Source organism: Lissotriton helveticus, chromosome 1_1 (assembly GCF_964261635.1).
Source record: "Lissotriton helveticus chromosome 1_1, aLisHel1.1, whole genome shotgun sequence".
Taxonomy (NCBI): Eukaryota; Metazoa; Chordata; class Amphibia; order Caudata; family Salamandridae; genus Lissotriton; species Lissotriton helveticus.
Window position 1 is genome coordinate 990,263,388 of NC_136057.1, and position 18,159 is coordinate 990,281,546.

The following is an 18,159-nucleotide window of genomic DNA, read 5'->3' on the forward strand; positions in this document are numbered from 1 at the left end:
TTGTTTTATAGCATCTCTCATACCATTGTAGGATGTCAGAGCACTTTACATCACACATATATAGAGACAATAAATCATACATGTAAATCAGTGTATAGAAAATGTTACATAAGGTAAAGGGGACTACAATGTGTAGTACTCACATGTCATTCATACTGGTAGGCATTTTTAAATAGTGCTTGGTCTGGAAAAGCACAAACTCAGGATTCAGAACATAACAGTGGCTAGCACTGACTTTAGCATTAACAATGCATTTCCACCCAAATAAGTCTTTTTAGCAGCATCAGGATAATGAATGACTGGGAAAAAACATAAGTTACTAACTAGTACCATGCAGTTTGCAAGCAGCTCTTTGATGACAGTTTATAGGTCCCTCTGCTAGATTACGATTGTCACTTGTGAAGTGCACTGTAACCAAATATTCTATGTGACAAAAGCAGTAACCACAGACTTATGCACACAAAATACTGCTTTTTAAAATGCAGGTTACACTTTCTTTGCAGTAGGCACATTAACCCTCTGTGCTACATTAGTTAAGTCAGAGCTGCAACTGAAAACAAGCATTTACAATGCAATGGTCTCGGCATCATTAAAGGTAGAGCTATTGACATTGCTCATGACATTTCTTTTTTTTTTTCTTTAAATCATAAATAAATGGCATTGTCATTTACATTGCCAATAGCTTAATCGTTAAATAAATGGCATTGTCATTTACAATGGGCAAGTGCAAGACTTTGTTTGTAATGTAAGCCATGCTTTCGCAGTACTGTTGAATTTCATTATCCTCGCCTTGTGCTATTTTTCAGCCGTATATAGCGTGAGTTTTGTGGAATTAAGCATAGTGTAACCTACCTTTGTGTTTTGGAACCTTGTGTAACAAGACATGTGTTCAGCTGTTCTTTGTTTTAGCTCCTGTGTGTCAGTGTACCGTGTAAGCGCACAAGCATACCCTGCTCTCTCTGGAACAGTCACTCTGCACTCAACACTCTGCCCTCAACGGCACTCTGCCCTCAACGGCACTCTGCCCTCAACGGCACTCTGCCCTCAACAGCACACAGCCTTCAACAGCACACAGCCCTCAACAGCACACAGCCCTCCACAGCACACTGCACTCAACAGCACACAGCACTCTGCCCTCAACAGCACTCTGCCCTCAACAGCACTCTGCCCTCAACAGCACTCTGCCCTCAACAGCACTCTGCCCTCAACAGCACTCAACAACACTCTGCACTCAACAGCACTCTGCACTCAACAGCATTCTGCACTCAACAGCAATCTGCACTCTGCACTCAACAGCACTCTGCCCTCAACAGCACTCTGCCCCCAACAGCACTCTGCCCCCAACGGCACACAGCACTCACCAGCACACAGCACTCACCAGCACGCAGCACACAGCACACAGCACTCTGCACTCAACAGCACTCAACTGCCCTCAACTGCCCTCTGCACTCAATAGCACTCTGCACTCAACAGCACACAGCACTCTGCCCCCAACAGCACTCTGCCCCCACAGCACTCTGCCCCAACAGCACTCTGCCCCCAACAGCACTCTGCCCTCAACAGTACACAGCACTCACCAGCACACAGCACTCACCAGCACACAGCACACAGCACTCAACAGCACACAGCACTCAACAGCACACAGCACTCAACAGCACTCAACGGCACTCAACTGCCCTCTGCCCTCAACAGCACTCTGCCCTCAACAGCACTCTGCACTCAACAGACGATATATGGCCCTCTGCACTCAACAGCACTCAGCCCCCAACAGCACTCTGCCCCCAACACCACACAGCACTCACCAGCACATAGCATACAGCACTCTGCACTCAACAGCACTCAGCACTCTGCACTCAACAGCACTCTGCACTCAACAGCACACAGCACGCTGCACTCAACAGCACACAGCACTCTGCACTCAACAGTCCTCTGTTTCGGGTCTCTGCGGCCCATGCCGCTCGTGCGCTGAAGAATGTGGGCCAGGGTCAGCAGCTGGGTCGGGTCACTGGTGTAGAGCGACTTTTTATGCATGCGCCCAGGGAATGGTGTGGCGGATTTGGCGTTTTACTGCCTGTAGACTGGGGTGGCTCAATCACAGGGGAGAGCGCAGCGGCTTCTGGAAACAGAAGGGGTCCAGGATGATTGTGTGGCCCAAAGCAGCCTCAGAGACACACCAAGGATGGGCGCAGCCAGGCTGGCACTCTTTTTGATGTTGGGCTAGCGGTACTGAATATGTAGCCTGCTATGTATTGTAGCTGCTGTGCCTGGAGTCTGTGCGCTAATAGAGACCAGTGCTGGTGCAGTGTTTCAGGTGTTTTTGCCTGTCTACAATGGAGGCGGCAGTCCCAACGGCAGGTTTGTAATCCTGGAGGGGCCCGTTGCTGGTGAATGCACAGGCCGCTGAGGTGTCGAATCATCAAGGGTGGGGGAGGCACCTAGGCTCCAGTAACATCTTACCCCACTTATCTCCCTCAGGGACCTCAGCCAATCGACTGGATCACGCTCGGTGAGCTCGCGCGGGCACTATCCACGCGGAGCCGTGCACAGCGAGGTGGCGCACATGTTAACTGCGGGCTAACGATCAAACGGATCACTGCACCGCCTGCCTGAGATCTGCATATACTGAGGAGGGGGCAGAAGGCATCGCCACGCTCCCAGCACATTTACCACACCACAGTTCCTCCCTCAAGTCGTGTCCAGTCCTCGGGCCTGTCCTCCGCTATAGGATGCAGTCGGGGTAGGGAATCGCGGTCTTCCATGTGGCGATCAGCAGTTTGGAGCCAGTGTCGAAATGAGGCGACATTCGTATGTCTGGCGGTTCTGTTCTTGCTATGGTGCGGTCATGTTTAATGGGGGATATTTGCTGATTTGCTGGTGTAGCCAGCGGAGCTTCAATGCAATGCGGCCATTATGGTCCACGGCTTACCCGCCCCCCCCCCCCCCCCCTTCTGGCGACTTTAATGTGCTTTCTCATCATGCCATAGCACATTAGAAGCCAGCCATATTATCTTTGCTTGTATTTATTGGTTATAGTCTCTTTTCGGGTGCCATTGTGACAATTTGGACTGAGGAGTGCCCATCTGTCAATATAGTGTGGGTTGCAGCTCAGCAACAATCATAAAACGACTACGAAATGGAAAAAAAAAAAAGGATCGGCCTCGCGCGCGTGCACCACTGCAGGCATATGTATGTGGCCCGCATCGCTATTGTTTAGGCACTAATCAAATGCTACAGCTGGCTGCGCCGCACGACGCCAACATAAATAAGGTCGGCACTTTCACACTCACCCCTTGCATGCAACCATTGTAACTCCACAGACCACACTTTGTCCCCAGCAGTCTCTTAGTATCGCGGCCGCCCCGGAAGTCAGGCACGGTCGCCTGTGACGGGGGCGGGGCCACGTTCAGACCGGAAGAGGAGGCAGGCGGAGTCGTTGCGTGTTGCGTCTCGCGGCCCGGGGCTCCTGTGAGCGGTGTAGAGCCCCTGGGCCGCGCCAGCAGGAGTTTGGGCGCCGCGTGCTGAGGTAAGGTAAGTTCCAAAAGGCTGGAGCGGGATTGGTGCACTTGTGTGTGTATGCTCGTGTGTATGTGTATGTATGTGTGCGACGGTGACGGCGGGGGGCGGGGGGGGGGCCTGGGTGCACTTGTATGTGTCAGGGGTGGTGTCTGTATGTATGTATGTGCGTGCGTGCATGGGCGCTTGTGTGTGTGTGTATGCGCATGCGTGTGTGGTGCTTGCGCTTCCCAGGAGACAGCGCCTGGCCACAGCGCGCGTTCCAGTTACAAATCGCCTCGAAGGATGCGCGCGGCCGGGACTGTCTCCTGGGAAGCACGCTTGGTGACATAAGATCTCGGCGGAGACGCGCTTCCGCGCGTCTTTAGCCGAGACCTAAAAACTCTCATGTCTCTCCAGCAGTTACATAAATCACTGGCATTATTTGACACTTTTATTGCTGCTCGAAAGCTGCTAATTATACAAGAAACTTTTCTGTGTTTTTAAAACTGCTTCCTACGGACCCCCTGGGAATGTGTCACAGACCCCTGGGGGTCCGTGGACCCTAGTTTGGGAAACACTGCTCTAGAAGGTCAGTTGAAGGTGTGTATGCAGTGTGCCGTTATCAGACCCATGTAGTTGCCTGTGTCGATATATGCGGTGAACAAATGGCATTTCGGCTATTCGGCAATGCAACTGAAAAGGGGAGCCGGTGAGTCTGTGAACCCTGCTGTACAAGACATTGATGTGCGGTAACGGTCGGACTGCGGTGGTGATCTAAAGCAGTGAAGACAACGGTAAGCAGTTGTATCTGGGTGCCGGCCTGAGCATGTGTTACCGGTATTCTGTTAAGTAGGTGGGAGGTTCTCTTGAAGGCGTGTGGTACCACGAGGTGAGCATTCCTGCTGTTTCCAATCCAATGTACGTCATAGTGAGAGACGCGCACTGCCAAAGTAACACAGTGAGTAAGATGCTGGTTGTCGCCTTGGTAACCCCACATTGCTGAATTCATCTGGCGGTGCTGCAATATAACGTAATGCAATGAGCAAGGACGTCGCCTTGGCAACCCCACAGCGTTGCGCTATTGAAGTCAGTTGTTCTGCAGCACTGTATCAGCACACCGAAATCTGGAACTACGCGAGGAGGAAGCAGTCTCTGAAGATTGAACAGCGGTGACTACGGGATACCGGAGGCAGCTGGCTGAAGGGAGAAACTGACCCAACCCGGGAGATGCCTGTGCCATGAAATCAGAAATCCGTGCTGACTGCTTCTGCTTACAAATGATTGCGCAGGAGCAGCGAACTGAAGTATCTTGCACAGTGATCGTTTCCAACACTAGTACAGCACTATAGTGACTCAACCGTGCTAGTCGGTCTGTGTACAGGAATTTATATAGCGCAAATCACCGAGCGGTTTCTAAGCGCTTGCTTAGGGAACCCGTCCTGGTATTCCCCTGTGAGATAACCCCGGCAGGGTATCCGCAAGGTGAAAGCCAGGCATCCCGCCGCGAGGGGCCGTTGTGGAGATTAAGCAAGCTATTGCCCAGAGTCGCAGAGTGTGAACCCGTGAATCGAGTAGGCACCGGAGCGAGAATTGTCGAGTCCATGGACATTTTAGGACTCAAAACCCCGCCGAGCCGGGAATTGAACCCTGGTCCCAGGCTGACCTCTGCTTCCAGGTCTGCCTTCTCTAATCAGTGAGCCACACTTTTCCACTATCAACATCCGTGTTTGCGATTCTCAAATAGCGATTTTTTGGGAATCGCTATTTGAGAATTGAAAAATGGGATGCATGTAAAAAAAAAAATCGCAATTTTTTAGCGATTTCATAATATTCCTTAATTGCGAATCGCAATTAAGGAATACTTTCCGATTCATTTCTATGGGCCTGGAGGCCCATAGGAATGAACAGGAAGTTATTCTCAATTTGCGATTCGCAATTTGAGAATCGCAAATTGAGAATAATTTCAAGGGTGCAATGGTTTCATAAGGACACCCTGATGCACCCCTGAAATGTACATGTGTGCGCATATGTATGTACACCACATTGCTCCTTCACAAATGGCAAAAAGTGCATTTGTGAAAGAAATCGCAAATTACCACCAACTTCAAGTTGGTAGTAATTTGCGATTTCTTAATTAGAAATCGCACAATTTGGGTGTTTCATACATAGCATTTAAGGAATAGCAATTTGCGATTCCTTAAATACTGACACAAAATTAAGGAATCGCAAATTTTGTGATTCCATAATTTTGCGATGCGATTTCAATCATATTTTGCATTTTCCAATTTTATTGTCGCAAATGCTGCTTTTTTGCGAATCGTATTCTTTGTTATGTGTTGATCTGTGTGACCATTGTGTTGGAAAAAAACACATTGCATGATTGTCTGGATAGTACCCAAGTGACAACGTCCTTTTATTAGGAATGCCTATGGTTGTATTATACCATAGTGTGCGACAGTATTCCTGTAGCACCTACAATTGTGGGGTGTGCAGGTTGCATCCTGCCTGGAACATGTGTGTTGCTGTGCGTAGCGAGATGTGGTGTGCTGTAGGGTTCTGCAGTGCGTACAGTGGTGGGGTTGTTGAGGTTGCTTCCTTCCTGGAACAAGTGTGTTCCTTTGCTTAATTTGACGTGGTGCATTGTAGTGTTCTGCAGCGCTTACAATGGTGGGTGCGGAGGTTACATCCTGCCTGGATCAAGTGTGTTGCTTTGCTTAGATTGACGTGGTGTGCTGTAGTGTTCTGCAGTGCGTACAATTGCGGGGTGTGGAGTTTGTGTGTGTTCTTTTGCATTGCAAGATACGTATGAAATTTGTATTTGTGATCTATGTTTGTAATGAACTTCCTTTACAGTTCTAGGAATGTAATGATTCATGTCAATGTGACGATTCATGTATCTGAAAATCTTATGCTCTCCTTCCTTTACAAATCTAGCAATGCAGTGATTCATGCTGTATTATCTTATGTGACCTAATTTCATTTTAATATTTTTAAGGATGAAATGTGATCTTTCCTCGTGATTTAGGATTGGTTGCTTACGTGTACAGCAAGTGTGAATATATGTTTTCTTTTACTTTGCTTCCTGATTTTATTGTTTTCTGAAGGAACAAGATGTGTAATATCCTGTGTCTCCTAGTTCCTTGCTGCTCAGCCTGTGTGAGTGATGTTGTATAATGTTCATGAGTGCATGGTTTGGATGAGTGGTCAGTTGGAATGAGTGGGGCCTTTACCATTTTACCATTTTACCTGTAACCTAATAAACTACATAATCTACACTACTGGCTACTGGACTAATTACCTACAAGGATCCTACTTCGTTTACAAAAACATTGCCTCACATAATCTCTTACACATGCTCTGTTTTTTGCACACAAATACACATCTACAGGGTTAGATGCAATTGTGGACAGAATTTGAGTCTGTCCGTGCCTGCAATTAAGTAAGTGTGCCGCTTTACTAGCTCTGGCCCTTAGTTTTCCAGAAGCTGGCTGTGTTATTCATCTTTCTGTCTCTTCCTGGGGTTGACAGAGTCCTAGAGCTTGGAAGGAACGAGGACACAAGCTCAGTCTGTTACCAAACAGCAAACATCCTGGCCCGACCCAGTTAAACCAAACCAGCCAATTGAAAGTGCTCGGAAAATCAGTTAGGCTGGCACTGCAAGACCAAGATTTATGAAGCAGGCGCTGAAACAATCATAAAATGAGCTAGATATTTATACTGCTCTCTGATTCGTTGAAACGTGCTGCAATTAGCCATTCATAAGACGCGTGGTTCCTGGGGTGGGGGAGAGTGTATAGTAAAGTGTCATGATGGTGCCCACCGCAATGGTTTGCATACCAGCTGTTGGTCAGAACAGCATATGCGTTGATGCTCGGCCCCTATGAGTACCGGTACTCGACTTGTCGGAGGAGAAGTTCCGGTTATTTAAGAGAAGAAAATTAAAAAGTGCTGGTACTCAGTACCGGTGAGTACAGGCACATTTAAACCACTGGCTACACTGCTAAGCTGCTGTGATGCACTGATGTATTACAACATACAAGCCTGGCCCAGACTGTCAAACTCAGTGCTTAATTTGTAAACAGATAAGTACCAGGGCCCTCCTCAGAAGGCCACAGCAGCTTGCACCACCCATTGCCCCCGTCAGTGCTGCCAATGGCAGTACCAACAAAACTACTAACCATCACACTCTTCAAGTGTGACGATTCAGACTATTCCAAGCCCCCAGAGCTATAAGATTGGCTTGGGCAGCAGGTATTAGTCATTTTTAATGTACATTGATTTAATAAACAACTGTTGCTCTGCTCTCTTCTAAATTACACAAACACAACGATGTGGCAGCCGGTCATAGCTGCCGGTGTTGACACTTAAGTGGGGGTGCCGAGCACTGGAAACCACTGGCTCAAATTAAGAACTTGTGAGACATAGACTAAAATTAAAAACGCTGTACCAAAATATCGAACTTATTTCATTCAATTCTAAGACTAAAAACCTTGGTGCCTTTAAAAAAAAAAAAAAAAAAAAAGAGGATAACTGAAATGTACACACCAGAATTCGGGATTCTCTCATAAATGTCAGAATATACCTCAATAGCTTATGTAAAATATTCATGTTACTGGAAAACTAAAATAACTTGACACTGGCCGCAATCTACACTTACGAGTGTGTACAAGCATATCGTGTCACCACAAATATCCTTTTTAACATCCCTCATGCTCAGGGGTGGCGCCATCGCTAAAAGAGGAGCGTTGCCCCACTGCTTTAAAGCAGTGCAAAGTGCGGTGCGTGCAGGCGAGGAAATAATACAATTCTTATGGAAGCAGTACAAGGCGAATGTGTGAAGCAATATGGAGAGGGACCACTCCTAGCTCTATGTCGCCCTTCTACTGATCGTTGCCTGACCTTGTTATGGCTGCCAGGAGAGGTCGATTTGAGCACTGTTTCTCCGGTGTGTGAACAGTGCTTGGCCTCCTGGTCCTGCTCTTTATAACTAGCGCTTTACAGCACGTTGATCTTGTGGGCAAGTATAGCTTTTGCCAAAGTACTCTGTGCCTAAGTGAGAACCAATAAAAAAAAATGTTTATGTTCAGCACCTGTGAAGGTTCTTGTCCTAGTGTAGCCCTGCAGTTTGGATGGGATAGATTTCCTTTCCCTTTGTCAACTCAAGCTGTGGGGCGCCTTGTTTATTTCCTTCACCAGACTTCCTTCTTTGATCCTGCAATGTGGAGGAGTCATCTAACCTCATCTAACCTCTCATCGGCACCCTCAAGGCAAAGGAGGAGGAGCCAGGATCCAACTTGGCTGTTCAGAGCCTCTGTTCCGCTGAAGCCCCGCTTTCATCAACTAAGTGAGGTGCTGAATTCCCCACCTAAACAACTGTTTCAACCATCTCCGGACATCGGAAGGTCGGGAGCATCTGACGCTGTGGCCGCCGTCCCAACCGGTCGTAGCAACACAAGGTTTCTGGCGGAAATCTCACCCGGCGTTTTAACCTCAAGATGGCGCCTGAGAAGGAACGGACCTGCTTTTTGAATGACTCGAAGCAGATCCATGGGAACTTTTACTGAACTACCTACCCCCTACCCCTCCCTGCTCTACTTCTCTCCACTTTCCTGCTACTGCCCTCTGCCCTCACCTGTCCTGGCCCTAGTCCCCACCCTGTTTACCTGTGAATTTTCCCTCGTCATTTGAGATCTAGCTATTTTGTCTGATGCCCGATGGAGCTACCTGGTTTAGCTATAGAGGAGACAGGTCGGGGATTCCCTCCTTAGACGTCACCTACCCAGTCGGTCTTTAGACAGATTTCAATTCGTCTCTCCTTGTTGTCTCTTCCCCTATCCTCCCTTTCTCACCTTCCCTGTCCCCTCCCCTCTACGCTCCATTTATTTTGCCCTCCATGTTCCTTAAATGTTTCCCTTTGAGACCTAGCTATTTGGCCAAAGCCCGGTGGAGCTACCTGATAGCTATAGAGGAGAAGGGTTTTGGGACTTCCCCCTCGACCGTCACCTACCCAGCCGGACTTTGGGCAGACTTTCCTTCGTCTTTCTGCCGTATCTCCTCCCACCCCTTTACCCTTATCCCCTTCCCCTCTACACTTCACTTATCTTGTTTTCTATGCTCTTTTAATTGTTTGTCTAGCAACTGATGTAAATTGGAACTGATGTAATCTTGTAATTTTGTGGAACCTCCTCCTCTCTCCCCTCTTAGCCAACTTACAGTTTATAGCGCGGGGATGCCCTCGGGTCACCAGGCGCTCCATAAGTCCTTAAATAATAATAATAATAATAATAAAGCGCTCTGATACCTCCGGGTCTAGTCAGCGCTATATAAAAATCTTAAAATAAATTTTTAAAAATAATAATAAAGTGCGCATGACGCTTTGGCCGGCCAAACCGTCATGCACATTGTGCATGCTCTCCACAGGCTGTATTATACAGCTTTAATGGAGAACATGCCCAGCCTCCAAGCCCCTGTCGAAGTGCCAAACCATGACGCTCACACCAATTCCCTCAATGCTTAGGGCAGCGTTATGATTTGTCAGGGGATTCTGGGAGGCTGGGTGTTACCTGCTGGGAGAGGAGCGGCAGCTGCAACGGTGACCTCCAGGTAAGGTTGCTTTTCCTTCTTTATTTTTTTCCCCAACCCCCTCTCCATCTCACCCTTACCACTGTTCCCTACCACCCTCCACTGCCCATGCTACTACTAGGTAAAGGTTTTTGGTGGCCTACACATAGTGAAAGTCCCTTTAAAATGAGTCTGAACCAAATATCCTGCTTTCCTCCAAAAACACAGGATTGTCCGACAGCTAAATTGTACAAGTCAGAGGTGTGAAAGTATCCAACCTACGAAACAAGGTACGAGTCAGAAAAATATGACGTACCTAATTTCCTGGATGTATTTAGTTTATTGTATTGTCATCTACGTTACTATCTGTTGTAGTCTATTCCCCCCACATACATAAGCGTAAAAGCACGCGAGGAGACACACAATTGAGGTGTAGACTTTCCTTTGCACAGCACTCAGAGGGAAGGGCAGGGTTACACGTCTAGGAATCCTGTCGAGTGCTCTATTCCCTCCAGAGGTCTGTGTGGTGTGATGTACTGGGCAGCAGATAAGTAAAGGTCAACATGCTTCAAAGCTTCTGCCAAGATTGCCTTAACCCTCCTGAGTTTTACTATTAGGAATGCTCTGCTGAAGAGTACGTGATAAGCCGTGGTTTAAAAGCGGTTAGGTTAGGTGAGAGGGGCCTGCATTCCATAGGAATCGTCTGTGTGTGTCTGGATGCTTAGGAGGGAAGTTGATATCAGTGGTTCTGGAGATGGAAACATAGCCTTTTGATGCAATGCAGAAGGTCAAAGGACTGGAAACATTTTGCAGAGGTAGCTGGGAGCATTGGGAAAAGGGAGAAAAAGCAAAGCAAGGCCCAGACAAACAGTTGCAGGCAGAGCATGTTATAATGAACTGTCAATATAAGCAAACCTCCGCAGCCCTGTCTTCAAAGAAGACAAGCCATTAACGGTCCCCTCATCACTGCTGAATGAAATAAGCAGTGCGGAATATCTGATGTGCTGCTAGTTGCCGATTCTACTTGGTTCATCCCGAAGTGTCAGGGCTCATCTGTATGATTAACTGACTTTTTGATTAATTTGCCTTTTTTCAATTAGACGCTTTATATTTTTGCGCCTTGGCTAGGCGAGGAAAAGTGGAAAAAAAGCTCGGACATTGATAATGAAGGAAGATAACAGCGCAGTAGATTAATGTCAGCTCAATCTGCTGCTTATAGTGTGAAATTATTATACATATTCACAGCCAGATGAAGCCTGTCACTTGTGAAACATCTTGTCCTCTTGAGTGAAGACGTTAACCTGCTCTTGGCGCTGCGGTGGCGCGCCCAGGCCTGCAGCGACACTCCAACACACAATGGGTCTCGCAAGGGCGGTCAATACCCTCTCAAAAACTCAGTTTATACAGTGAAATTAAAAGGGACTTCATCCAAAATCATAGGTATCCACAGCAGCTGCCACTGTTGCACAACAACACACACTATGACTATCTGCATTATCCCACAACTGGCAACATCAAACAGCAGCCGGTCCTACCCCATCTTCCACAACAGCTGGATCTGCGGTCTTGTTGGTTGTGACTCCTTCTACTTGGTCACCAAAATAAATAAATGAAATAGTGAAGTAACGACAAATGTCCTTCTTCCTTATAAAGAGGGTTTATTCTGAATACCACTCTTTACGTGGTACTTCCTTCGTTAGTCAGGATGCAACTGACATCAGATAGAACATCCCCAAACAGAACCCTCAACAATAATCTGAGCAGCATGATGATAGAATGCAGGCCACCTTTCACCACCAGGACTACTACACATCCTGGTGTCTGAATGTCTCCCTCTGAAGGATGAACAATTCACATTAGACAGAGAAGAATCACCACACATAATCCTGTAATCAAACCAGTGCCCTTATGACTCATTACATAATCCTGTAATCTAACCAGTGCCCTTATGACTCATTACACAATCCTGTAATCTAACCAGAGAGTGACTCCTCCCACATACGGGAGTCGCAACAACATGTTGAAAATGCCTTCTGTTAATTTCTCCATCTCCATGATCCAAACCATCAACAAAAATCAGGTCAGACCCATCAGTACGCACCTTACATTCACTAGCTATCTTAATTCCCACCCCTGCAGCCTCTTTTGCATCTTCCTTCCACCCCTTCTACTCTAACACAGTCTTTTATTCTTGTTATGTTATTTATATTTGATATAGCGCACAACTCACCAGGGGCATCTCGGTGCTGTTGCGGATACAGTGATCGGAGAGGAAGAGAGGAGATCAGAATAGGTGGGATTTGAGAAATTTCCTACATCTGTAGTAGTGCGGACATGAAGTGGAAGCTTGTTCCAGTAGTAGGGAGCAAGATAGGAAAAAGCCTTTCCTCTGCTGCGAGTCAGGTGAATGCGAGGAACGCACAATAAGACTTTATCACAAGATCTTAGGCAACGGCCTGGACGTTTAGATTTTTTGTTGCAGGTATAACAGGCCTTTCCCTTTAAGGGCATTATAGGTGAGGCAGCAGATCTTAAAACGGGATCTTTTCTTCACTGGAAGCCAGTGCAGTTCCCTCAACAATAGAGCAGAGGCCGCACCTGATGGGCGATTGAGAACAAGTCTGGCGGCAGTATTCTGAACCAACAGGAGTTTGGCAACAAGGGTCTCGTTTGACATCCACTAGTAGGGCTTTGCCGTAGTCCAACCTGCTTATTACTAAGGCTTGGACTAGAGTCTTACGGGCAGAGGTTGGAAGGTAGGGGAAAATTCTGTGCAGAAGGCGCATATTATGAAGGCATACTCCAGAGATGGCCAAGATGTGTTCTTTTATTGTTAGTGCTTGGTCTATTTTCATACCAAGATTCTTTACTGCTTGTTTGGGTACCGGAATGGAGCCCAATTGGTGAGGCCACAAATCGCCTGTCCAAATAGAGGCAGCTTTCCCAAACAGCATGACCTCCGTCTTATCTGCATTTAGTTGGAGATAGTTCCTGGTCATTCAATCACAAATGGCTAGCATACCCAAGGTGAAACTTTTTTTGCCGCCATCAGGTCAGGGTCAAATGGGAACATCAAAAAATTGCAAAAGAAACAATTGATGGACGGAATGCTGGACAGTGCACACATTCACCCCCAGTCACAAGGATCTGGGTTTAATCCATCATTATTTTGCTAACCACACCACCCCAGTTTGGATCCAGCCATATGCAAATCAGTCTTGACCCTGTTCCTTGTGGGAACAATCCAGCCCGAATTGCCAAGCCAGGTCCTCCCTGGACCGGAAACAAGCATCCTGGGACCGGTTTCAGGGCATCACCCTTTCTCAGCCAGGCTAGGAATGGAATGGAATGTATACTTGTATAGCGCAAACTGTCACCCTGCGGGTATCCTGGCGCTTCGATCAAGAGGTCAACCAATCGACAGCCAACTTCCGGCATAGAGAAGAAGAAGAATCAAACCCTAGGGAAGAGCCATGTTTTAATCTTCTTCCTAAACTCAGGTAAAGAGTCCGTTTGTCTGATATTCTGAGGAAGCTTGTTCCAGTGGAGAGCTTGGAGCTTGAATCTAGTGGTGTAGTGAGCACGGGAGCCACGTCTGGGCATACCCTTCCCACTTAATGCTGGACAATGGAAACATTCACCCCCAGTCACAAGGATCTGGGTTTAATCCATCATTCTTTTGCTCACCATACCACCCCAGTTTGGATCCAGCCATATGCAAATCAGTCTTGACCCTGTTCCTTGTGGGAACAGTCCGAACTGCCAAGCCAGGTCCTCCCTGGACCAGAAACAAGCATCCTGGCACTGGTTTCAGGGCATCACCCTTCATCAGCCAGACTAGCTTGAATCCAGTGGTGTAGTCAGCACAGGATCCTGGGGGGCGATAAATCAGTGCTCCGTTCCAGGTATCGGTAGCAGAGAGACTTATTTTATCTAAGGAATCAGAGGTGGTAGTCATAATCCATGTTACATTAAATGTATTTTGGAAGGCTATGACAATGCCTCTGCCTAGTTTTGGTCCTCTGTCTAGTTTAATCAGCTTGTAGTTATCAGGAATGGCTAGCGTTAAGGCTGGAAGGTTGGACGGATTCAGCCACGTTTCCGCCAGGAAACAAATATCTGGGAACTGAGAGGTGATTAGATCCCATATCTCATTTGCATGTTTGGCTAGGGACCTTACATTACAGAGTAAGCATTTTAGGTCATTCCTGACACGTGTGGGGCAGGGGTCCGTCCCTGTGTAGTTACTAAGTTCATTGTTATTTTTAAAATGGCAGTTGAGACATGCTACAGGATCCTGTAGATAAGCGGGGAAACTATAAGGGCATAGAAGTTGGTGTGAGGCACAATAATTTTCCGGCATCCTCAGATTATGAGGGGTGTTCGATGAATAATGGTAATGGTGGGGTTTGATATCACTTACCCTTGGAGAACCAGGGGTCCTGACTTCTGGTGACATTCAGGCATAGACGGGTGCAGACGGGCTTGCCTTTGGAACAGCACTATACTTCTCCTGTTCTATTTCTTCCCATCTTCCAACTCAACACATTTCCCACTGTCCTCACTTTATGTGGCCCTTTAAATTTGAACTAACCGGTACATTCAGAACGGACCTTGTCTTGTTTGTTTCCACTTATTTTTTCCAGGGGCTTCTTCTAATGAGAATTTCCTGAGGATCCAGGACAGGGTCTAGCTGACTGTAAAAACGTTAGTATCATCTTACAACTCATTTGCCAATGTAGGCACCTCACACTTCTCTGATAACCAACAAATAAATCATCCCCAATATGCTATGCTCCTTATGAGATTATGGTTGCATGTGTGGTGCCCCTAGTGGCCTTTAGGTGCTAAAACACTGTGGACTTTCTTATATGCGGGTAATATACCTAGTGTCTTTGAAGTTAGTCAGACTCCTGCATATAATGGGTCTGCTTCCATTGACGCAACCTATCCCTTCATTATGCGATACTCAGGACCTGGAATTACCTTTTACCAAATATTTAAACTATCTGGTGTGCTGATGCATCTATGCCAAACTTGTCCAGAAGGGGTTTTGCTTATGTCTTCTTTCATTGTCATATTTACTTCTCCTTCAGTAAAATGCACTGATGACTCGATTGGAGCAAGTTCAAAATAGTAAATGAAACTGTGGAGAAGATGTGATATAAAATCAACTCTACTTTTTTGTTCTTGAAGCAAGAAGTGCTATACTTCATTACCCATGTGCCCGCAAAACCCTGCAGGCAGGCATATGATACACAACATCACACACCGTGTCTTGAAAAGCTATTCACTAATGTGCCAGTTGTCAATTTTGACACTTTGCAAATAAGTCAGCTCCGAAGAGAGACAGTGTCGGAAGAACAGGAGAAATAATAAATGCATAGAATTTTTTTGTGAACACAGGCACAGCATTATTATTCATTATGTATTTTTAAGCAGTGCCCAGAGTATGGAAATTGAGTTTGCTGTAAAGGATTCCCAGGTCCGAACATTCATAACGCTTCATATTTTATACATTTATATCAGCATTAATTCATGACTATCATAAGTGACAAACCATTTCCATAAAAAAGACAGAGCTCTGCAGGCCTCGGCTTTGGGGTAAGCGCAAGGGCCTCCGTGGCTGCATTTTAAGCATTTTCCTAAAATCAACAGCGCATTGTCTTCTGTGGGAAAGAGGTATAGGGCAGATGGGGCAAGATGTTATGTTGCTAGGATTTGTATAGCGCACAGTCTGCCATTAGTAGGGTCTCGGGGCGCTGTTGGCTGTCCTCTGTATCTCGGCACCCGAGGCTTAGGTTTGCACTGCAGACCGGACTCTGACATTATGATCAGGAGCAGTGTTATGGGCAGACTCTGTTTGGGGGGCACCTCATGTTCAGGGGGCTGTGGTGTATGATATGGTGCCTGATGAGTGCAGGGGCAGCATTTCACTCCTGTATACACGTCAGCCACGTAACGGTAATGACTTTATTGCATGATTAATTAAAACCTTCGCAAACAAGTAAAACATAAATTCACACGAAGTAGCTTCACCATTAAATAATGCTAAAAGATTACAAATATGCCAAGTGACCCTTGCCCGGTAATTGTAATGAGAGACGGTGCCGGCCTGAAGGTAACAGCTGTCCACATGTTTGTGCCTGGTGCACTTTGGTGGCTAACACTGTTTGGAACGGCGTGCCAGCTGACTATGAGGCGCGTGGGTGCTGTGCTGGACGCATGTGGGATGTTGTCCAGCCGGCACTGTTGGCTGCGGCTGTGTTTGTAGTAATGCTGCGCAGCTTCTCAACAGGTGTCTTAACCATGCTTCCCAATACAGCCCATAGTATACAACGCTTCACACTGCAGTGCCAGCTGGGCGCGGCGTCGGCACGTGTAACTAATCCCAGCATCATCGTAAAGCGGAAAGGCCTCTTACTCTCTCCTCCAGTCTGGCCAGCTGCTCCTTGTAGTACTCGTCCTGCTTCTTCAGCTGGCGCTCCTTCTCTTCCAGCTGCTTGGCCTGAAAAGAGATGGCAACACAAAGCAATAATCAGTAGGAGGACTCTGCAGCACTCTCCACACACGTCAATCTCTCTGCCAAGTCATTCAACGAAGCACAACTTGGTGCCGCAAGAACCAAAGTCACAGGGACAGCTAAACATGAGACTCACCCAGGTCTCCAGCTCCTGAAGCATGACAGGAAATAAAGAATAGGGTTACACGTGAGATTTTCCACACACTCCAACCCGAGAACCGACAATTTAGAACATTTTACTTGTGTATTTTCCTACCACATTAATCTCGCACAAAAAAATAATAATAATAATTGCATTGCGGTGTGTGAAGAATTTGTAAAGATATCCTGGTCCTCTTGCACTAAGTGATTTTTCCTAGAAACAAAAAAGCGTTACAATGAAACGAATATAAGCGAGGAGGTGTGTACCTCAGGTCCGCGAACGGAGCCATACCTCAGCACTGCAATACTCATCTGAATGAGCTGGATTTCTTTATGCAGTGTGGCTGATACAGTTATTCAAGCTGTTTCTAAATGATCCTAACTTTCGCAGTTCCTGGACTATGCCACAAGGTTATGGAGCGCATCATACAATTTTAATGTTAGAAGGGCAGCTGGCATTAGAAATTCTGATTACAAACACCAAAAACTAATGACATATTTACAGTATAAAGCAAGATGCAAACATTCAGCATAACTGCTATGGATTTCACTACTGTCACAGCACATCAAAGTATGCTTCTTGGTTAATCTTTGGTTTTTACCCATTTGATGTCATCCGGCGGAGCAGCATTTTCCTGACACGCATTGCAGTAAGTAGCTAGTACAACGCAGTTAATTGGTGTGAGGACAGTCCAAGCTAGCTCATTTCTGACCTAATGTGATGACTATTCATAGACTAGTGTAATAATTGCACCAACTGATTTGCCAACAGGAACCAGGTAATGGAAGACCTGAATCTAGAGGCATTAAATTGAGGGCATGGAGCCAACTTAGGGCTTTTCATGGAAGACACATGGATGTCGATTCACCAAAATGTCAGGGGTAGCGTAAGTGACATCACACCTTTTGACACCTTGGTGACATCATAGTAAGTGATATCACACAACACTGGTCCTCTGATAGGAAGTGATGTAATATTACCTTTGACCTGAACATTTCACAGGAAGTGATGTCACGAAAGATAAGATATATATATATATATATATATATATATTACCTACTGGCGGTCGCCAGTAGGTAGTTTTAGTTAGGATCGTTTTCCATAGGAAATCCGCAACATTCTATTGGGAATAACTTTGGCGCCGAATGAGGGATCTGCCTGTAATTTTCCTTAACTTTGCCTCGCTGCGCTGCGCTCCTTCCCTGAAAGTTTCGGGGGGATCCGTCAAGCGGGGGCCGAGATAAAAGGGGGGTCCCAAAACGTGTTTTCCCCATGTTAATTTCCATAGGGCGGTTGGACTCACTTTTAGCCCGAACGGCTGAATGGATTTCCACCAAACTTGGCAAAATTGTAGGGACTGGTACCCTGATGTGCCTTTGCTATGTCTCAAGACATATGCTCCAGTGGTTTTTACGAAAATTAACTTAAAAAAAATATA

The 18,159-nt window shown here is 46.5% G+C and overlaps 1 protein-coding gene across 1 annotated transcript in view; it reads right to left on the minus strand.

Moving 5' to 3' along the window:
- The window catches only part of CHCHD3 (coiled-coil-helix-coiled-coil-helix domain containing 3), a 1,039,901-nt gene that overhangs the window by 415,685 nt on the left and 606,057 nt on the right, over positions 1–18,159 (minus strand). The window contains exon 5 of the mRNA XM_078677453.1: positions 16,481–16,564. Coding sequence (XP_078533579.1) covers positions 16,481–16,564 — 84 coding nt within the window. The remainder of the gene's footprint in view (positions 1–16,480; positions 16,565–18,159) is intronic.